At 43.2% G+C, this 20895-nt stretch overlaps 1 protein-coding gene across 5 annotated transcripts in view; it reads left to right on the plus strand.

Moving 5' to 3' along the window:
* Nucleotides 1-20895, plus strand: part of LOC126638136 (ubiquilin-1-like) — a 37317-nt gene that overhangs the window by 10116 nt on the left and 6306 nt on the right. For 4 of the 5 annotated variants that reach the window (XM_050311782.1, XM_050311783.1, XM_050311781.1 and 1 more), the window contains exons 3-9: nucleotides 13443-13558; nucleotides 14678-14940; nucleotides 15724-15882; nucleotides 16547-16787; nucleotides 17302-17444; nucleotides 18517-18600; nucleotides 20322-20437. In XM_050311782.1, coding sequence (XP_050167739.1) covers nucleotides 13443-13558; nucleotides 14678-14940; nucleotides 15724-15882; nucleotides 16547-16787; nucleotides 17302-17444; nucleotides 18517-18600; nucleotides 20322-20437 — 1122 coding nt within the window. The remainder of the gene's footprint in view (nucleotides 1-13442; nucleotides 13559-14677; nucleotides 14941-15723; nucleotides 15883-16546; nucleotides 16788-17301; nucleotides 17445-18516; nucleotides 18601-20321; nucleotides 20438-20895) is intronic. The other variant, XM_050311784.1, reaches the window with a different exon arrangement.

A 20895-nucleotide genomic window follows, 5' to 3' on the forward strand; every position in this document is an offset into this window, starting at 1 on the left:
GATCTTGGGCTCCATTCCATCAGGATGGGTACTCAGGACAGGAAAAGCAACACAATCGGTCATTGGGCACTGACACCAGCCCGGCTCAGGTCATTGTCACACTCTTCTTCCTCCTCGCAAAATTTGTTCTTCACTGTCCTGCTACTTTACTTCCTGCTACATACGACTTAAACCACAGATTATTTTTCCCACAAGGTTAAATCTCCTTGAAGCACACACCAGGTCTCCCCATCCTCCCACATTACCCTGTCGCGGTTGAGGCGGGACACGACACAAAACCCTTGTGGATCCAGAGGCTGGAACACTTTATTGCACGATGTCTGCTACTTTTATACACTTTTTAGGCTACACATGTCAACTCTCCCCTGGTTCCCACATACATAAATATTCTTCCATTGGCCACTAACGGTGTTATATAACTCTGCTTACTGCGCATGTCACGAAACACATTTTGCTGTGTTCAGCACATTTTACCGGAAAACCATATTGTTACAACTTCCGGGTCCGGGCGTAATTCTCCCCTGAACAAAGGTTCCTGCTAACTTTAATTCTTCCCGAATCCCCCAGGCCAGCTGGGGGAGAGCCACCACAATTCCCCCTGTTTTTGTATTAAAGAAACCGCCAACGAGTGTCATCCATTGCGGGGCCCCTTGCAAGGGAGACACAAACCACGGCAATATCAATAATACAAAAACAACTAAACGAACAGGCAAGAGTTACAGCCCAGACAGTGCTTTCGTTATTAGTCCATGGCAGTAGCATTCAGTTGTCAGGTGTGGCCATAGATGGACTTCACGTAACTTGTGGGCGTGGTTCATCCAGTACAGGACGGACACATCGAGCAGGTACCCAGCGTGGTCCTTCATCTGTGGAAACACAAGCATACCCTCTACCCCAAGTTAATAGTTCGCACGGTTGAGACCACTGCCCTGTGTGCAAATCTTTTACCTGACTTTCACCCCAGGGGAGACAGGTGTGGACTTTGTAAGGAGCCAAAATGCCGGACCATGGGTGGATCCCGCTGGCCCTCCGCGATGTTAACAAAATTGAGCACATAGGTAGCCTTAGCGAGGTGAGCTTCGGGGGTTTCCCCAGACATTCCCGCCTTCTGTTTTTCTAATTGACGCTTAAGGATACCATGTGCTCGTTCCACAATACCTTGACCCTGGGAGAGTGAGGAATACCAGTGACGTGAGAAATTCCTCACATTCGGAGAAAGATTGCACCGGGAAGAGAGATAAGCAGGGCCATTATCAGTCTTGATTTGGTATGGCACTCCACACGTAGAAAAGGCCCGCAACCAATGGCGAATGACATCCCGGGCAGTTTCACCTGCATGGGCAGTAGCGACTATAACAGAGGAGGAGGTATCCACAGATACATGTACGCATTTCAAACGGCCAAATTCCGCAATGTGGGTCACATCAGTTTGCCAGATCTGTAAAGCTTGCAGCCCTCTCGGGTTAGTGCCATAAAAGGCAGGTACCGATTGACCTTGACAGTCAGGGCATGCAGCAATAATGGAGCGGGCTTCAGCAGACGTCAAATGAAACTGCCGTTCCAAGGCACGCCGCTTTGGTGAAGAAATTGATGCGACGTGATGGTCTGTTGACGAGATCGGGCACTGGACCCAAAGCAGCTGGTGAAACAAGGCGATCTGCGCGAGCATTCCCCATGGCGATGAAACCTGGCAAAGTGGTATGACTGCGCACATGTAAAATATAATAAGAATTAGTACGTTTTTGAATCGTTTCCCACAACAGACGAAGGACCCCAAACAAAAGGGCATTTGAAACCTCTCAAAGGACCTCTTTATCCAGGCATCGAACTAAGCCAGCCACATATGCAGAATCAGTGACTATATTGAGGGGGCAGGAAAAATGCTGAAACGCAATAGTAACTGCGCGTAATTTGACGACCTGGGGTGAACCTTCCTGGAGTTTGACAATGTGTTGCCAACTGTGACCATCGTGCCAAGTCACAGCAGCCTTGTTTGTCTTTCCAGACCCATCAGTAAATACAGTGGGTCCAGGCACAGGCGTTGTACAAGAAAGCAGCTTCTGAGTTAATGTGACTTGTTCGTGCAATTTACACAGGGGGTGGGAGGGTAAATGGTACTTAATAGTACCAGTATAATTGGTCAGTGCTGCTTGTAAGGTGGAACTGTTGGCCATGCACCATTCAAAATAGTCTAGTTGCACAGAAACTACGATGACCTCAGGGTCACGTGCAACAAGTTCCGTGCAACGGGTACGTGCTCTGACAATTAGCTGTGCCAGAAGCTCAAACAAACCGGGAACTGTTTTCTTGGAGCGCACTGACAGGAAAAGCCATTCTAGCACATGCAGGGGATCTTGCCAGGCAGGGTTCCATTGCGCAATCATGGCAAAAGGAACCATGCTTTCGATAAGAATATACACATGAATTGCAACATCAGTGGCAATTCTCCATAAGTGTTTAGTTTGCACACACTGTTCCACTAAAGCAATAACTTGCTTTGCTTGGGGGTCAATTTCCGAGGAGCTCGAAGGTGAGAATCATCTTTAAGAAGATCAAGTAAAGGCTGAATTTGGGATGGAGTCAGGCCAAGGTAGGGACACAACCAATTTATAGTCCCTGCCAATTTTTGGACATCATTTAGAGTCCTAATATTTGTTCCCAATTTGAGGGCCTGTGGCTGAACGGTACGTTCGAGTACCTTCATGCCAAGGTAAAGCCATGGCTGAGCACGCTGTACTTTCTCAGGAGCCACAATCAAACCATACTGTTTCAGAGAAGCATGGGTGTTGGACTCCATGGCAGACAGCATCTCACTGGAAGGAGCCGCTAGGAGGATATCATCCATATAATGGTAACAATACCCTTCCGGATAGGTCTCTCTAACAGGGCTCAAGGCCTGGGTAACAAACCATTGACAAATTGTGGGTGAATTTTTCATGCCCTGTGGCAAAAACTTCCAGTGATACCATTTAGAAGGCTCAGCACGGTTTATCGAAGGAACAGTAAATGCAAACTTTTCCTTATCGTCTGCATGTAGGGAATGGTAAGAAGCAGTCTTTCAAGTAAATGATAACAATAGGCCAATTCATGGGAATCATTGTTGCCGAGGGCAACCCTGGCTGCAATGCTCCCATGGTAGCCATCACCTCATTGACTTGACGTAAATCCTGCGGGAGCCTCCATTTCCCTGATTTCTTCTTTATGACAAACACAGGGGTGTTCCATGGACTGTGTGATGGTTCGATATGACCTGCTTCCAACTGTTCTTTAACTAGAGTGTGCAGGGTGATAAGTTTCTCTTTGTTAAGGGGCCACTGTTCAACCCACACAGGCTTCTCTGATAACCATTTTAAAGCTACTGTGGGTTGTCTCACACCCTGCATCACAGTGACCCCTAGGGAAAATCCGTAGTGAGACGGACTCCCCACTGAGAAAGGCAGTCCCGTCCCCACAAGTTCAAAGGTGCTGCAACCACATAGGGCCGAAGGGTGGCAGCCTGGCCCTCTGGGTTGGTGATGAGCACTGGTTTAGCTGCAAGAGACCCAGTGGAAGTACTTCCCAGACCTATAACAGCCTGAGAGGCCGGGACCAAGGGCCAAGAAGCAGGCCAGTCCTTTAGGGAAATGATGGTAATGTCCGCATCCAGTGTCCAGCAAGCCAGATACCTTTGCTGTAGCGGGAGACGCAGCGTGTGCCATACTCAGCACGCAGGTCATTTGAGGCCGACAGTCCTTCACAGTCATTGTCCAATGGACTTGAGGAACTCCAGTGGATCCAAATCCTCCTGTGCCTCGGGTGACATCTTTTGTCCTAGGAACACAGCTCATAAAGGGTATAAGTTGAGCAATGCACGTTCCCTTTTCAATACAAAGAGGGGGGGTGGGTGTCGATACCATGGCACATATCTGTCCAGTGTAATCGGCATCGATTACTCCGACATGCACCATGATCCCCTGGATGGTAGCACTCAACCTACCAATTAGCAAGGCACTTAAGCCCCTCCCAATAGGTCCCCAAGCATCCAGAGGGACTTTATGAACCCCCATGGTGGAAATGGTTACTGTTGAAGCTGTGGATACATCCATCCCGGCTGCTCCCTCGTCTCTCCTGACAATCGGTCGCATAGGCCTGTGGTCTCTGGAAGTGCTGGGTTAGCTGATTGATCGGAGCAGGTGCTTGTGTCAGAGCGCGCTGCCTCGCGCTCGTCTTCCCGTTTCCCGACAGCACATGTCCATCAGCGTGATGAGTTGACCGACAGTTCTTAGCAAAATGCCCTGCTTTCCCACATCTAAGGCAAGTTGTTATTGCTGATTGTGTGGGTGAATTCTTTTTTGATTTCGGGAGCCCTTTTTACCGCAAGAGACACAGCGATGGCCTGTGGTATTAACCGCAGCCATAGCCTTAGCCAATGCAGCCATCTGGTAGTCCACTGAGTCTACTTTTGAACATGCTTGAATCATATCATCAAGTGAGGCATCATCTGGTAAAGTATGAAGGATCTTCCGACAGTCTGCATTGGCATTGTCTCTTGTTAACTGTTTCACCATGGCATCATGCAGATTAGCATCATAAACCTGCTTCTCCACAGAAGCCAGTAGTCTCTCAACAAAAGGCAAATATGGCTCATTAGCACCTTGCCTGATAGAGGCATATCTGGGTTTAGGAGCCGACAGCTCAGCAGTACGAAAAATTGCCTCCATGCCTACAGCTTTAACTTGCTCTAATACTAAAGGAGGCCATTGTGCCTGATGTTGAGGGTTAGAAAACTGTCCTGTGCCAGTAAGGACATCACCACCATTTCCATATTGGGTGTCATCTTGAGGCCATTGCAAATTTCTTAATCCCTGTGCTGCAGCCCTTTTAAACCAGACTGACTGGAATACTGAGAATTGCACCGGGGGAAATAGAATCTGGGCAAGCATCTGTAAGCATACGCATAGTAGGGGCCGAGTTGGACCCATACTGCACTGCTGTTTTTTGTAACTCCTGAATCACTTTCCATGAAAATGGGCGGTGCTCATCAGGCTGTCCACTAGCTGGATCCCCCCTCACCACTGGGAAAGCCCCAGCCTGGTAAGCAGGCTACCTGATGAGAAGCACCCTCCCACGGGGCATCAATCTGATCTGCTAACTCCCAATTTCCCTCTTGCATCGCCCGAGCTTTGACCTTTTGCCAGAATGTTAAAGGATCACGGGGTCGGAGGGTAACTTGTGCAGGGGGCAGCTTCCACTTTCGAGAAGGCTTATGACGGACGATACTGCTTTGTGCCTTTTGTGATTGTACAGGCACGAAAGCGTCCTCCTCAGATGTCTCCTCCTCACTTTCATCAGAATGGTTATCAGATTCCGATGGCAGAGGAGGATACATAGGAGGATCAGAAGGCTCTGGAAGGTGTTTATGAGCCTTCTTGCCTTTGGCCTTGCTGATTTTTGCAGGAGAAGTTTTTGCCAATTCCTGCGGAGATTTATAGGACCTACTCTTGACCGCAGGGGACCTAGGTCCATATATCTCATCTGAATCGTCCCACAACAGCCCCCATTTTGCTGAACAAAACCCTTTTACCTTTGAAAGTTTCGCCCCCCCGCCCTTAGAGGGGGAGGAGGCGAAACTAAGGGAGTTTCACTCTCACAAGGTTCGAGCGGAGGGGCCGAGGGAGTCACAGCAGGAGAGCTGGCAGCAGCAGGATTTACAGGGGGAGGATTTGTGATATCAGGAGTTACAGAGTTCCCAGAACTTTCCCCCTGAGCATTCCCAGAGGTCTCCCTAGGAGTTTCTGTGGAAGCTCCTGTAGAAGCTTCTCTAGGGACAGCAACTGTCCCAGAACCTCCTGATTTTTTATGGTCTTGCAGTGTTTCCCTTAACACCCGCCATGTAGTTAGTAATTGTACTGCTCTCTCATCTCCGTGTGTGGATGCTTCAAATAACCGACGGCCTAAATCATCCCACACAGATTCACTAAAGGCAACCTCAGACGTTGCCTGAAAACCCTGGTCTTTGCTCCACTTCAACATTTTTTGTAGGAACAAGGCCACTCATCTTAATCCCATGTTCTTCCAACAACATTTGCCACATTTGAATGATAGTTTCATCCTCTTTGGACAACATGGAACCCATTTTTGCTCCAGTGGCTCACCTGTTTTTTAAACAGGTGTCTCAAAAATATTTTTGGCCGGCCTATGAACGACTCCCTTGTCGTTCTTTACTAGCTACACCGGAGTTTTCCCGCCTCCAACAGCTATCTCGAAGCTGTCTTTCTCCGTCCTCGTTCGGGACGTGTAACTATTTACTTGACCAAGTTAGAGGACTGACTTACAGAAATTACTTTAGACTGTAAGGCAGTTTAGCGAAGAGAAAATTAAGCAGCAACAAAGGCAGAATAGCAAAACAGTAGTACGGCAATATAGCAACTAAAGTTCACAGCCGCAGGGGTTAAAAACCCCAGCCACAACTTTGTTACTCAACTATCGTTGTTACCTAGCAATGGGCCAGCAGGCGCCGCTCAGCTCAGATTCCTCAGCTCGGCTTGGCTGGCGAAAGCAGGCGGGGGGCAGACGCGGCAGCAAAAGCAAAGGCGGAGTTTTCAAAAAGGCAAGCAGCGAGTGCAGACTCCAAGTTCGATCTCCTCAGCTCCGAGTTAGCAAGCTAAGCTGCTGCGGCAGACGATTGCAAAAAGCCTGGCTGCTCCGTAACAAAAACCGGAGGCAGAGGTAAGGCGGAGACCTCTCCTCTTTCGGTTCAGCAGAAGAGCAGCGGCAGAGGCTGCCACAGCAAACGGCGCGGGCCCCAAGCCCCGGGTCTGCCGTGCTGCGTCTCTGTTTCATCTTCTGCAGATCGCCGGTCAGGGCTCGCTCGGCGGCAAAGTCCAGGTCTTCTTTTTCGCTGCTTCTTCTCTTTGCTCTTCCTCCGTTTATCACGTCGGGGTCTCCAGTTGTCGCGGTTGAGGCGGGACACGACACAAAACCCTTGTGGATCCAGAGGCTGGAACACTTTATTGCACGTCTGCTACTTTTATACACTTTTTAGGCTACACATGTCAACTCTCCACTGGTTCCCACATACATAAATATTCTTCCATTGGCCACTAACGGTGTTATATAACTCTGCTTACTGCGCATGTCACGAAACACATTTTGCTGTGTTCAGTACATTTTACCGGAAAACCATATTGTTACAACTTCCGGGTCCGGGCGTAATTCTCCCCTGAACAAAGGTTCCTGCTAACTTTAATTCTTCCCGAATCCCCCAGGCCAGCTGGGGGAGAGCCACCACATTACCCATCAGGTACACCCTGGTCCCTGAGCAAAGACAATCCCACGAATGGGTTTGCCTTTTCTCATGGGAGGGGAAACCCACACCGACTTCCCCAGCCACTTCACCACATGTAGTACAGGGACCTTATCTCCTCCCACAGTATGTAGGAGTTTTGTTTGGGCAGGACCAGGGTGGTTGGCAGATCTCCTAGTGTTGACCAGCCAAGTGGCTTCAGCTAAATTTGCCTGCCAATGCTTCCATGATTACCTAATGCTCCTAACGTAGTCTTCAACAGTCCACTATATCTCTCAATCTTTCCAGAGGCTTATGGGTGATAAGGGATGTGATAGATCCACTTGATGCCATGTTTTTTTGCCCAAGAGCTTATAAGATTATTCTGAAAGTGAGTCCCATTATCTGATTCAATTCTCTCTGGGGTCCCATGTCACCACAGAATGTGCCTCTTGAGGCCTAAGATGGTGTTTTGAGCAGTGGCCTGGTTTACAGTATATGTTTCCAGCCAGCCAGTTGTTGCCTCCACCATGGTGAGTCTGTAGCTTTTGCCCTGGCGTGTTCGTGGCTGTGGTCCAATGTAGTCAATTTGCCAGGCCTCCCCATATTGGAAACCCAGACGCTACCCTCTAATTCAGGGAGATTTTACTCTCATGACCCACTTGATTGCCACCAGTGTTTCACATTCCTGAATAACCTGTGTGATGGCCTCCACGGTCAGGTTCACCCCTCAATCATGAGCCCATCTGTATGTCGCATCTCTTCCTAGATGTCCAGATGTTTCATGGGCCCATAGGTCTATAAATAGCTTGCCCTTCTGCTCTCAGTCTAAGTCTACCTGAGCTATTCCAGTCTTGGCAGCCTTATCCACCTGCTCATTGTTCTGATGTTCTTCAGTGGCACAACTTTTGGGCATGTGAGCATCAACGTGACACACCTTCAGCATCATATTTTCCACCTGTTCAGTGATGTCCTGCCACAATGCAGCAACCCATCTGGGTTTTCCCCTGCATTGCCAATTGGTCTTCTTCCATTGCTGTAGCCACACTCATAGGGCATTAGCCACCATCCAGGAGTCAGTGTAGAGATACAGTACAGGCCACCTTTCTCATTCAGCAATCTTTAGGGCTAGTTGGATGGTTTTCACTTCTGCAAATTGGCTTGACTCACCCTCTTCTTCAGCAGCCTCAACAACCCATTGTGTAGGACTCCACACAGCAGCTTTCCACCTCATATAGTTTCCTACCACATGGCAAGATCCATCAGTAAACAAAGCGTAGTTTCTTTCATTTTCTGGTAACTCGTTATTTTATGATTCTTCTTGGGCATGAGTCACCTCTTCAGGCCATGCGCTAAAATCTCTGACTTCTGGCCAGTCCATAATCTCTTCCAGGATTCCTGGGAAATGGGGTTTTCCCATTCGGTCTCATTGTGTAATCAAAGCTACCTACTTACTCCATGTAGCACTGGTTGCATGATGTGTCAAGGGGATGTTCCCTTTGAACATCCAGTGCAGCATGGGCAATCATAGTGCCAAGAGGAGACAAGCTTCTGTCTCATTGACTTCTGAGGCGGCTCGAACCCCCTCATAGGCTGCTAATGTCTCCTTTTCAGTTGACATGTAGTGGGCTTCTGATCCTCGATAACCCCGGCTCTCAAACCCTAATGGTCGACCTTGGGTTTCACCTGATGTTCTCTGCCAGAGGTGGAGACATAGTCGCTATTTTGTTCACCACATCCATAGGCACATGATGGCATCCATCCTGCCATTTTATTCCCAAGAACTGGATCTCCCATGTAGCTCCCTTTACCTTACTTTGTTTTATGGCAAAACCAGTTTTCAGAAGAATTTGGATTATTTTCCTCCCTTTCTCAAAAACTTCTTCTGCTGTCTTGCCCCACACAATGATATCATCAATATATTGCAGGTGTTCCAGAGCTTCCCCCTGTTCCAGTGCAGTCTGGATCAGTCCATGGCAGATGGTTGGGCTGTGTTTCCACCCCGGGGCAGTTGATTCCAGGTATACTGGACACCCCTCCAAGTGAAGACAAACTGTGGCCTGCACTCTGTTGCCAGAGGGATGGAGAAAAATGCATTAGCGATGCCAATTGAGACACCTCTCGGCTGCTTTTGACTCCAGATCAAATTGAAGTTCCAGCATGTCCTGCACAGAAGCACTCAGAGGTGGCATGACTTTTTTCAGGCCACAGTAGTCCACTGTCAGCCTCCATTCTCCATTAGACTTTTGCACTGGCCATATGGGACTGTTAAAGGGTGATCAGGTCCTGCTGATTACTCCTTGCCTCTTCAGTCAACGAATTAGCGCATGGATGGGAGTTATGGAGTCTCAGTTGGTGCGATATTGCCATCAGTGCACTGTTCTGGTAGCAATTGGCACTTGTTGGTCTTCGACTTGCAACAATCCCATGATGGAAGGATCTTATGAGAGGTCAGGCAGGATAGATAATTGTAGCTACACCAAAAGCCCATTGATACCCCTTTGGATCTTTGAAGTCTCCCCTCCTGAGGTAGTCAATGTCAAGGATACAAGGGGCCTCTGGGCCAGTCACAATGGGGTGCTTTTCCCACTTGGCCCCTGTTAAACTTCAGCCACTAATAAAGACAACTCCTGGCATTCCCCTGTCACTCCAGAGATCCAGAGGGGTTCTGCACTTCTGTGCCTTTATGGCATCAGTGTGCACTGTGCTCCAGTATCCACCAAAGTTCTATACCTCTGTGGATCCCATGTGCCAGGCCATCGAATCCACACAGTCCAGTATGCCCAGTCATCCCTTTCTTTCTCTTGGCCAAAGGCAGGGAACCTCTATTCCTGTTTCTGGTCAGAGTATTCACTGTCTGACCTTTGTGATGCCAGATCAGAAGTCCCCTCACCAGGATCAAAGGAGTTGATTTCAGTCCCTTTATGTCTGGGAGGTCGCTGATTGCTTTCCTGGGTTTCTACAGCAACTACATGGACAGCTTTCTTGGGTGACCCCTTCTTAACAGTTCTCTTCCCTCTTAATTCATGTACCTGGGCTTCCAGTTTAAAGGTGAGTTCACCATCCCACTTCTTCATATCTTCCCTCTGGTCACGCAGAAAGAACCAGAGTTCACCACGTGGCCTGCTCTTAGGGGTTCCTTTCCCCCTGACTGGGGCAGGAGAGGACCAATCTCTTGGGCTGTCCCTGAGAGCTGAGGTGCTGGCCCGTGGGAATGAGGAAGTTCCTAGAGTTTCTTCCAAGTTTTGGAGCCAGGAGGATGTCACCCCTACAGTTGGTGCATCCATCTTCGGGTAATATAATGCTACCAGGCTATTGGAATATGATGCAGAGGTGCTTTGAACCACTTTCCTTCACGTGACCATCATGCAAGGAACATCCTCTGGATCTTTAGGGGTGTTATCACTTCTCAGGTTACTATAGATGATTTCCAGCACTGCTAATTCTCTCAAGTACTGGATAACTTCATCTGCCATGGTACACTTTCCTGGGGAGTTCATTAGATCTTCCTTGAATGGATACCTTGCCCTCATGCCTGAGAGGAGCTGTCTCCAAAGACTGCAAATTGTTCTTTCTTTTCCAATTCCTCTTTCAATTTCCCGATCTCTAGCAAGGGATCCCAGCTATTTGGCTTCATGACCTTCTAGTTGCTGACTATCAGCCCTGTTATCCCAGCATTGAAGCAGCCTGGTAGGAATCCACTCACCTGCCTGGCAACTGTAATCTTTCCACACGTCTTGAAGTTCTGATGAGGTCAAGGACTGGCTGACTTCAGTTTCCTGTTACATTTGTCTCACTCCTTTTGATTTCTTTGTTGATGGACCAGTTTCTTGATCTGCTCCTTCTCCTTCTCCTCCTTCTTTTCCTTCTTTTCCTTCTCCTTCTCCTTCTTCTTCTTCTCCTTCTCCTTCTCCTCCTCCTTCTTCTTCTTCTCCTTCTCCTTCTCCTCCTTCTCCTCCTTCTCCTCCTTCTCCTTCTCCTTCTCCTTCTCCTTCTCCTTCTCCTTCTTTTCCTTCTTCTTCCTCCCTTATAATCAATATGGACCTGTAACTTGCCTTATCCATTTTTTTCTTTTCACTACTGGGGCAAATACTATATTTGTTGTGGTTTGAGTCCCTATCTCAGCCATAGTGTCCTCCAGAGCAGTTTGGGTCCTTGCCTCCACTACAATCCTCTGAGAGTACTGAACTGTGGCTCCATAGGCACAGGCCAAGCCCCAGTACAGGGCAAGAAGTTGCTGGTTTTGATCAGGGCACAGTGCTGGGTCATGTCCACCAAGACCTAGGGCCTTTTCTACCAAGCTACTTTCCAGCTGGGTGGTCCTCATCCTATGTTGGTGCCTAGGGGTTGTTCCTTTCCAGGTACAGGACTTTGCATCACTTCCCCTTGTTGAATTTCATGAGGTTCCTGTCAGCCCATTTCTGCAGCCTATCAAGTTCTCTCTGGATGGCAGCATGACCTTATGGCATATCAACTACTTCTCCCAGTTCTGAGTTGTCTTACAAGCTTATTGAGGGTATACTCTGCCCCATCATCCAGATCATTAATGAAGATGTTAAACAGAACCACTGGGGTCCACTGCTAGTCACTGGTCAGTTTTCCATTCTTCTCATCCTGCCCCTGTTTCTTCAGTTTCTCTATGAGGATGCTATGGGAGACACTGTTGAAAGTCTTCATGAAGTCCAGGTAGAAGTCCACTGCTTTCCCCTCATCTACAGGGCCAGTCATTTCATCACAGAAGGTTATCAAGTTGGTCAAGCATGACTTCCCTTTGGTGAATCCATGCTGACTATTCCTGATGGCTTTCTTGGCCTTCATTTGTCTGGAAATGGTTTCCAGAATTAGCTGCTCCATCACTTTCCTGGGCATCGAGGTGAGGCTGGCTGGCCAGTAGTTTTCTGGGTCCTCCTCCTTGCCCTTCTTCAAGATAGGAGTGGTATTTGCTTTTGTCCAGTCTTCAGACACTACTCCCAGTAACCATGATTGATCAAAGATTATCAAGAGTGGCCTCACAATGACATCTGCCGGCTCTTTTGGCCCTCATGGGTGAATTCCATCAGGGCCCATGGACTTATGCATGTCCAGTTTGCTTAAGTATTCTCTGATCTGATCCTCTTCCACCAAAGGTACATTTTCCTTGCTCGAACCTTTTTCCCTGGTCTCAAGGGCCTGATTTTCCTGAAAGCTAGTCTTGCTAGTAAAGACTGAGGCAAATGCAGCATTCAGTACCTCGGCCTTTTTTGTGTCCTGGTGTCCTGTGTAACCAGGTCCCATGTCTCATTAAGCAGCGGTTGCATGTTTTCCATAGTCTTCTTTTTGTTACCTATGTACTTATAGAAGCCCTTCTTGTTGTCTTTGACATCCCTTGCCAAATTCAATCCCATTTGGGCTTTGTCTTTCATAACTCGATATAAGAAAGAGAGACTCAGACAATATCTTTGTATTCCTCAGGTTGCCCATCCTTGCTTCCACCTCTGTATACTTCCTGTTTGAGTTTGACCAGGAAGACACCTAGAGTTTGTGGAGGTTTTAGAAATAATAAAAAATGTAAATTAGGATTCTCAAGTATGATACTGTTCCTGTATTAAATGTCATTATTATATTAAATGCCAGACCTTGTGTACTGGATCTGGTTCAGATGGAGTTTTACTTTCTTCATAGCAGCCTGTATAGTGAGGTGTTTGGGATTCTTGACCTAACAGCATTGATAACACACTGATGTTTTAACTATTGCTGAACAGTACTTGTACAGCATCAATGGCCAGTGAGTAGGCTAGTGTTGGGAAGGGGACACAGCTAGGACAGTTGAACCAAGCTGACCAAAGATATTGCATACCAGTTAATGTCATACTTAGCAATAAAACTGAGGGGAAACTTTTCCAAAGTAGTTGTTGCTCAGAGACTGGCTGGACAGTGGTCTGCTGGTGGGAGGTGGTGAGTTATTGTCTTTGCATCACTTTTCTCATTCTATTGGTCGGGTTGTGGTTTTTTTATTTGCTTATTAGACTGTTTTTATCTCAACCCATGAGTTTTTCTCACTTTTGCCATTCTGATTCTCTCGCCCATCCTGCCTGGGGTGAGGGGAAAATAATGTTGTAACCGGGTGGGGATTTAACTAGCTGGGGTCAACTTACTGCACCTTGTTAAAATTTTAATTTTTATAAACTTCTTTTTATAGATCACAAGACCATCCAGATCAACAAACACACACCACTGGCAGTATTGCTACCACATCAATATCAAGCAGTAATACCTCAACACCAACTTCAACAAATATTAGTTCTTTTGCCTTGGGTAAGAATATTTGTTAGATAACATGGTGGCTATCTTAGGTATCTTGGTTTCAGTTAAGTATCCCTGGAGCTTTATTCTAATGTAAACTGGACTTAAAAAATTATAAGATTACTGATTGCAAAAATCTATGGTGTTGGTTGGAATAAGGTTTTGATCAGTAAGTTATCAGAGGTAAATCGTTTCCTTTATTTTTATGTACAGAACTTTGGGCTTGTGCTGTTTCATCTTCAGTAATAAGGTGCCACTAATCTTGTATTCTGGCACTATAGGTAATTAAACTCCTTCCAGTCTCCTTCCCCTCCTTAACAGTGCATTTGAATTGGCCTGAAGAGAGTACTGAAGTTAGACCCATAATATCATGACTTGGAGCAGAAGTAACAAAGTTACTCCTATGTTACAAACCAGTATTGTTCAGGTTCTGATTGAATTATTGGTCTTCTTTTTCAGGAATAGAGACAGAAGTCTATTAATTTAAAAATATATTTTTTCAGAGTTGCAACATTTTGTTCTTCATGCTCTTTGTTTGCTTTCTTTTTAAAAACAAAAAAATGAGACAACAGAAAACTGTGTTAAGCAATTGCTTTTCTTAGTTGTAAACAGTCCTCCAGACTGTCTAGTACCTTCTAAAAATGTGAAACTTTTGTTTGCTAAACTCTGCAAAGGAGAATTTAAAGCATTATTAGTTCTTGTTGCATCAGCAAAAAGAAGAGTTCTACTTTTTGTTTAGAATAGAGTATGCATCATGTTAAGAGATTCCTCATGGTGGTGGTCTCTATAAATGATTATTACAAATGTATTGGAAAGTGTTGGGAATTAACCTGAGGCCTTAAAACTCAAACATCCCTTGTACCTCAGCTACAGTAAAGTAGAAGAAAAGCTGTTAGAATTCTAACAAGTTATATTTCAGATGCAGTTTGGATTTCTAGATGTCTTATTACATACAGAAGCAAACTCCTAGTGAAAGACTCCTTAACAGCCTTGCAAAGATAGAATTTCCATTGAATTTCATTATTTTGAAGCATGGGTTATGTTTATGTATTTCGTACTTAAAAGAACCTGGATGTCTTTAGAAATATATTAGAAGCTGAAAGTTTAATTTTTTTTCCTTTCACCTTAAAGGTGGCCTTGAAGGTTTGACAGGCCTGAGCAGCCTGGGTTTAAATGCATCAAACTTTTCAGAGTTGCAAAGTCAGATGCAACGACAACTTATGTCCAACCCAGAAATGATGGTTCAGATAATGGAAAATCCGTTTGTTCAGAGCATGCTTTCAAATCCTGACCTGATAAGACAGTTAATTATGGCTAACCCTCAAATGCAGCAACTGGTACAGAGAAATCCAGAAATCGGTCACATGCTGAATAATCCAGATATAATGAGACAGGTATGTAGAAAGAACTCTTAAGGTCATGACCTTTGATTATATTGTAACTGGGAATAAAAGAACAAGAATTGGACATGCTTACATGAGTGCTGAAATATTGTTGAGGAATTTAGGCTTGTTAGACAATCTGTAAAAGGTTACTATAGGAAATAGATGAGTTTTTTTTCTAGCTGCTGGTGTCTGAAATAAGCTGATAATTAAAAAAAAAAAGCATATTTTTGAAAGATGCTGAAGACTATATAATTGTATATTCTGAGTTGAGTCGAATGCCACTTGAAATCTTCTGTTGTCTAGTCGACAGTGAGTTTACTTTAAAGTAATAATTCTCCAAAGTACTACTTATTTCCAGTTTATGTAACTGTGGGTACTTCTGATTGCTTCTGAAGTTATGTAAGATGTGCCTTATGTGACAGAGGGCATCAAGAAACAAGTGGAGGCTTTGGAAAATGTAGGTATTTGTTTTTCAAGATGCATACTGTACTGAGATTAGAAATGGGAGAAACATATTCTGTTGAGATGAGACAAGAAAGAACAGGATGGTACATTCAAGAGCTTTTTCTTCTGTTTAGTCAATGCATTGTGATTCAGCTAGCATATTGACAGTTGTGGCAGAATGTTAAATACAAAATACTCCCCTCTCACTTAAGATGACGTCTTGATTTGGCTTTAATCTTGATTTCAAATGGAGTTAGACATTAGTAACTGAGGTACTGCTAAATGACAATGTTTTCACTTTAGAATGGATTTTTTTATGAATACAAATTACATGTTCTATTTCATTAGACACTAGAACTTGCTAGAAACCCTGCAATGATGCAGGAAATGATGCGAAACCAAGACCGAGCCTTGAGCAACCTTGAAAGCATACCAGGTGGCTACAATGCCTTGCGACGTATGTACACAGATATTCAGGAGCCAATGTTGAACGCAGCTCAGGAACAGGTGAGAAATGATTGTAGGGGCTACTGAAACTAAGTGGGTTTTAGTTGGTTGTTGGGGTTTTGTTTGTTTTTTGTGTGGCTTTGTGGGTTGTTTTTTGGATTATTTTCAAATATGAAAGAAGATAAATAATGTCACTTTTCAAATGTGTACTTGACAAAACTTAATTTCTTGAAGCTTGAAGTCAAAGTGTAGTTTGTTCCTATGCTCTTTTAAACTTGAAGGGATAAAGATTGTTATGTGAGTTTGATAAGCTGTTTTAATGTTAATAAATTTTTCTTATATATGTTCTAAATTTATGTTTAATTCTTGGACTTATAAAGTTACTGAGGTTCAGGAAAAATGAAGAGTGTATAACTTGGAACCTAAGGCGGGAAGAAAAAAGGCTTTGAATTTTTTCTAAGTTGAAAACCGCTATGCAAGATATAATCTTACTGTGATCAAAGTACTAGTGTAGTAGCATATGCTGCATTTAAATGAAGTGTAATTAACTTATCTTTTTTTTTCTTGTTGGCGATAATATCTCTTTCAATGTTGGTATCTTTTCAGAATATTTACAATGACTCATTTTAGGATGGCGATTATAATTGATTACCATAACTTGCCATTTCTAGCAGACTTAAAAATAGTTGACTAATAGATAATGTGTTTCTTTCTCCTTCTGTAGTTTGGAGGTAACCCATTTGCTTCCTTAGTAAGCAATGAATCATCAGGAGGGGACAGTCAGCCATCTCGTACAGAAAATAGAAATCCTTTACCAAATCCCTGGGCTCCTCAGTCCAGCTCTCAGAATTCCACAAGTACCAGCACCAGTGGTGAGAACAGTGGCAATAGTAATGTCAGAAATAACACCTCTGCTAGTATGGGACAGAGCTCAACTATACCAAATTTGGGATCTGGACTAGGAGGTGTGTCTGTTATTGCACTTGTATATATTGGCAAATATTCAGGAGTTAGGTGAAAATATTTTGTTATTAGAGATGTTTTGATTAAAAGTTTGTGTTACTGTTAATTTCCATAGAATATTTGACTAGTGTCAAAGTCCTCTGTGGGAAAACAATCATGAAAAGTAAACCAAGAGTGCTAACGATACTTGTGTACTGCCTTAAAATAAAAGTAGGGAATCTGTACATGAATGATAATATTTTTTTCTGTTTGGAGACAAACAGGAAAACAGTTAATATTGTAGATACTTAGCCTGATTGCTTGTTGGATATGACCTCTGGCTTATTTTGTTTCTAGGGCAGATGCATCTGTGTAAGCAGAACCACATTGAGATGTATTTAAGGGGCTAAAGCTCATTAAAAACAACAAACAAAACAAAACCACACAGTTGTATCCCAGTTCTAGGCAGTCTAATTAATTTGATTATAGTCAAGGTTTTTACTAAAGTGACCTTTTACTTTTTTTTTTTTTTTTAAGTTGGTATGTTCAACACACCAGGAATGCAGAGCTTGTTCCAGCAGATAACAGAAAATCCACAACTTATGCAAAATATGTTGTCTGCACCCTATATGAGAAGCATGATGCAGTCATTGAGCCAGAATCCTGATCTTGCAATACAGGTAAATGTTTTTTATGTAGGAATGAGTTGTATACACTGAAGTGAAAAAAGGAGTTGAATTTATCATAGTTATATTTTCAATACAGAATTACTGTGCTAACTTCTCAACAATAATCTGTTTGTTGCAAATGTTTTTAAATTATGTTAATGTCTGACTTGCTGAAATTATTACCTAGTTACCTTTAGCAATCTGTTGCAGTAAGTTTCTTCAATTTGTCGTTGGACATCATGTCAGGCATTTTCTTGTAACAACTTGTGTTTGTGTATGTTTCATACAGCCCTATAATTTTGTGGCCTAGTATAAGAACCAGTTAAACAAAACAAATGCTTTAATTATAAATTAAGGTAGATCTGCTAGTAAATAAATATCTACCTTAGCTTAGGAGGACAGAAGTAGAGGGGAAGGATTTGGTGCCATATCTAGCTGTTATTCTGGTTTTCCTTTCTCACCTGTGATCCTTGCTTGCAATAAAAGTGCTTATACTGCTGTTTTATAAATGGTATTGTAGAAGTGCTTTCCAATTTTACTTACAGCAATAATATCCAAAGTCAAATCTTGACCTGAGATAATATTATTTTGTATACTAAACAGTTAAGTGGAAACATCCCAGGCTTTTTGCAAACAATATTTAAAGGGAAGCCATCACATCAGTAGTGGAGGTTGACTAGAAAAGGCATATGTTGCATAACTGAGGTTGCTTTGGTGAGTATCTGTCAAGGATTTACTTCAGAAGTTTAATGCCACCCCAGAAAAAACCCACAACAAAAACTACACCCAAAAATAAATAAAAAAAAGATGCAAAAACCCAAACAAAGAAAAAACCAAACAACAAAAAAACAACAGCCACACCACCAATTATTTCAGTCAATTCTCAGGGTGGTGGTTCATTGTTTCAGAACAAGTTTTGACCAAAGGAGATAATTACTCTGAGGTTATCATAGTCTATTATCTTGTTATCTTGTTATCTTGTTATCTGATTTGTATATGGTTAATAGTTGTCTTAAAATCCACTCTGGTATTTACTTTTTGATCTACTGTTTGATCCATGATGTTAAATATTTTTGGCCCATAGATGATGTTGAATAATCCTTTATTTGCTGGAAATTCTCAACTTCAGGAGCAAATGAGACGACAGCTTCCTACCTTCCTTCAACAAGTAAGATGAGATACTAAGTCTTGTTAATTAATGTCTGAAATTCAGTGAGCAATTTTTGCAACAAACTGCTGCCTTTCCTTGATTTCACTTAAAACTACATTCTGTATTCTCATTAGCTTTAGACACTGAGTTGCATTATCCCTTGTAAGAATTGATATGCACACAGGTAAACCCAGATGACCAAACCACAGCTAGGATATTAAGGAAAAGTTTATGCTGAAGTTGGAAACCCTAAATACACTGCTAAATCATGCAGTGGGCGAAAGAGTAGAAGCAGCAAAAATCTCCTTGAGCAAAATTCTTTTTCCTCCTTGAATATATCTATATATCTTCCACGTTTAAACTTTCTGTCTCTACATCCCTTGATAATTAAATGCTTGATTTATCTCTCCATCCCTTTCAAAAGTTAAATCTGGCTTTTAGTGGAGTGGATATTTTTGTCTGTGACTAGCACAACTGCTTTGATTTGCTCTTGTGCCTTTGCTTAGAAGTAATGACTTGTTCTTACTGCCCACCAGCCAGAGATAACTTGTTTCCCACATGATTTCTTTTGCGAAATAAAGAAAAAATATTATTCCTTTTCCCACTACTAAGATAAGCTTTAACGGTACTTTTCTCATACTTCCTCTACCCTGCCCTGATTCTTTGGGGTAAAGAGATCTTACAGCATGCCTTGAAAGATGCAAGTCATAAGCTAATTCAAAAGAAGTGAAGTTAGTTCTGAAGATGTTTGCCTCTAAAGATTGCCTTGCCACCAACTTTCCCTCTTACACTATTGTGGTTGCAGCCCCACTATTTGCTTTATCTTAGCTGTCACAGTGTATACAAGGACTGTGTCCTTTAAATAGGACTAAGCAAAATTTTTAGGAATTAAAAATTGAATCCAGTGTATGAGTTCTATCATTAGGCACTCTTTGCAATTCAAAGTAAATGTGTACTGCCAAGATCTCATTGCATGTAGGCAGTGTTATGAGTAAAATAAATAACATGAATTTCATGCCATTGATGATTGTCTGATGCTCCAATCTATCTAGATCCCCCTGCAAGGCCTCTTGTCCCTCACGAGAGTCACAAGCACCTCACAGTTTAGTATCACCAGCACACTTTCTAATGGTGCGTTCAATTCCTGCATCCAGATTGTTGATAAATATGTTGAACAGAACTGGCCCTAGAATTGAGCCCTAAAGAACACTGCTGGTGACTGCATCCACTGCCTTCTTTTCATCTACTAGGCGTGTGTCCTTATCATCAAAGGATGAGGGTTCTTAAATATTATGTTTGCTAGTATGTTTTGCAGAGTAGATGTCTGAATTTAGATAGAAAAAGATGTTTTATAACTTTCTGTATTAGATACCTTCTTAGGTTTCACTGTATTCAGCTCTGTTGTTTACCAGTATTATGATATAGGAGACTAATTTAGAATTATGTTGAACTAATAAACTCCTATGGCTTTGGAAGATGATAAAGTCTACTAGAAAAAATAATGAGAAATACTTTTCCTTATGTTCTCCTTATATAAAAGGAGTCTAGAGAGCTCATTCATCATCTCCTGTGAAAGTTTTCTCAAAAAAAAACAATCTGAAGGATTTAATGTAAATATTCAAATACAAAGTTGAAAACCAGCAAGTTCTGAAAGGATATTAGATTCTATAAAACATCTTGTGATAAAGATCAACTTTGAATATCTGCATATTATTCAATTATGAGTTTCCTGTTTTTAGATGCAGAATCCTGACACATTATCAGCTATGTCAAACCCTAGAGCAATGCAGGCTTTACTACAGATTCAGCAGGGCTTGCAGACATTAGCAATGGAAGCACCAGGACTTATACCAGGGTAAGAATTAGTCATACAAATTTATACAAGAACTTTTCTCTTGTGTTTGTGTTTTTGTCAGCTTTTGTCTTTCTTTTTAACATATAGAGGTTTATCCAGTTTTTACAGACTGTTCCTCTTGCATTTTTTAGTTTCACTCAACTTGTTTTAGAATCTGTCACACTGTGGTGGTTTAAAAAAACATCTGGGAATTAAACTCCAAATAAACTGCTCCCCTTCCCCTAGTGAGAGAGGGACAAAGGCAGAGACTTATGGGCTGAGATAACAATTTACTGAAAACAAACAACAGTGGAATAAGAAACGCAGAGTAGCAGCAACAATATTAATAACACAAGTATACAAAAGAGAAGGTTCTTTATACACAAAAGGTGTTCACCACCTTGACTCAGTTCCGCATGGTCGCTGAGACAAAGACGAGATGGCAGATGTTCCCACAACTAGCATTTCCCATTCCCAAG

Source organism: Myiozetetes cayanensis, unplaced genomic scaffold (assembly GCF_022539395.1).
Source record: "Myiozetetes cayanensis isolate MyiCay16 unplaced genomic scaffold, myiCay2020 scf165, whole genome shotgun sequence".
NCBI classification, from domain to species: Eukaryota; Metazoa; Chordata; class Aves; order Passeriformes; family Tyrannidae; genus Myiozetetes; species Myiozetetes cayanensis.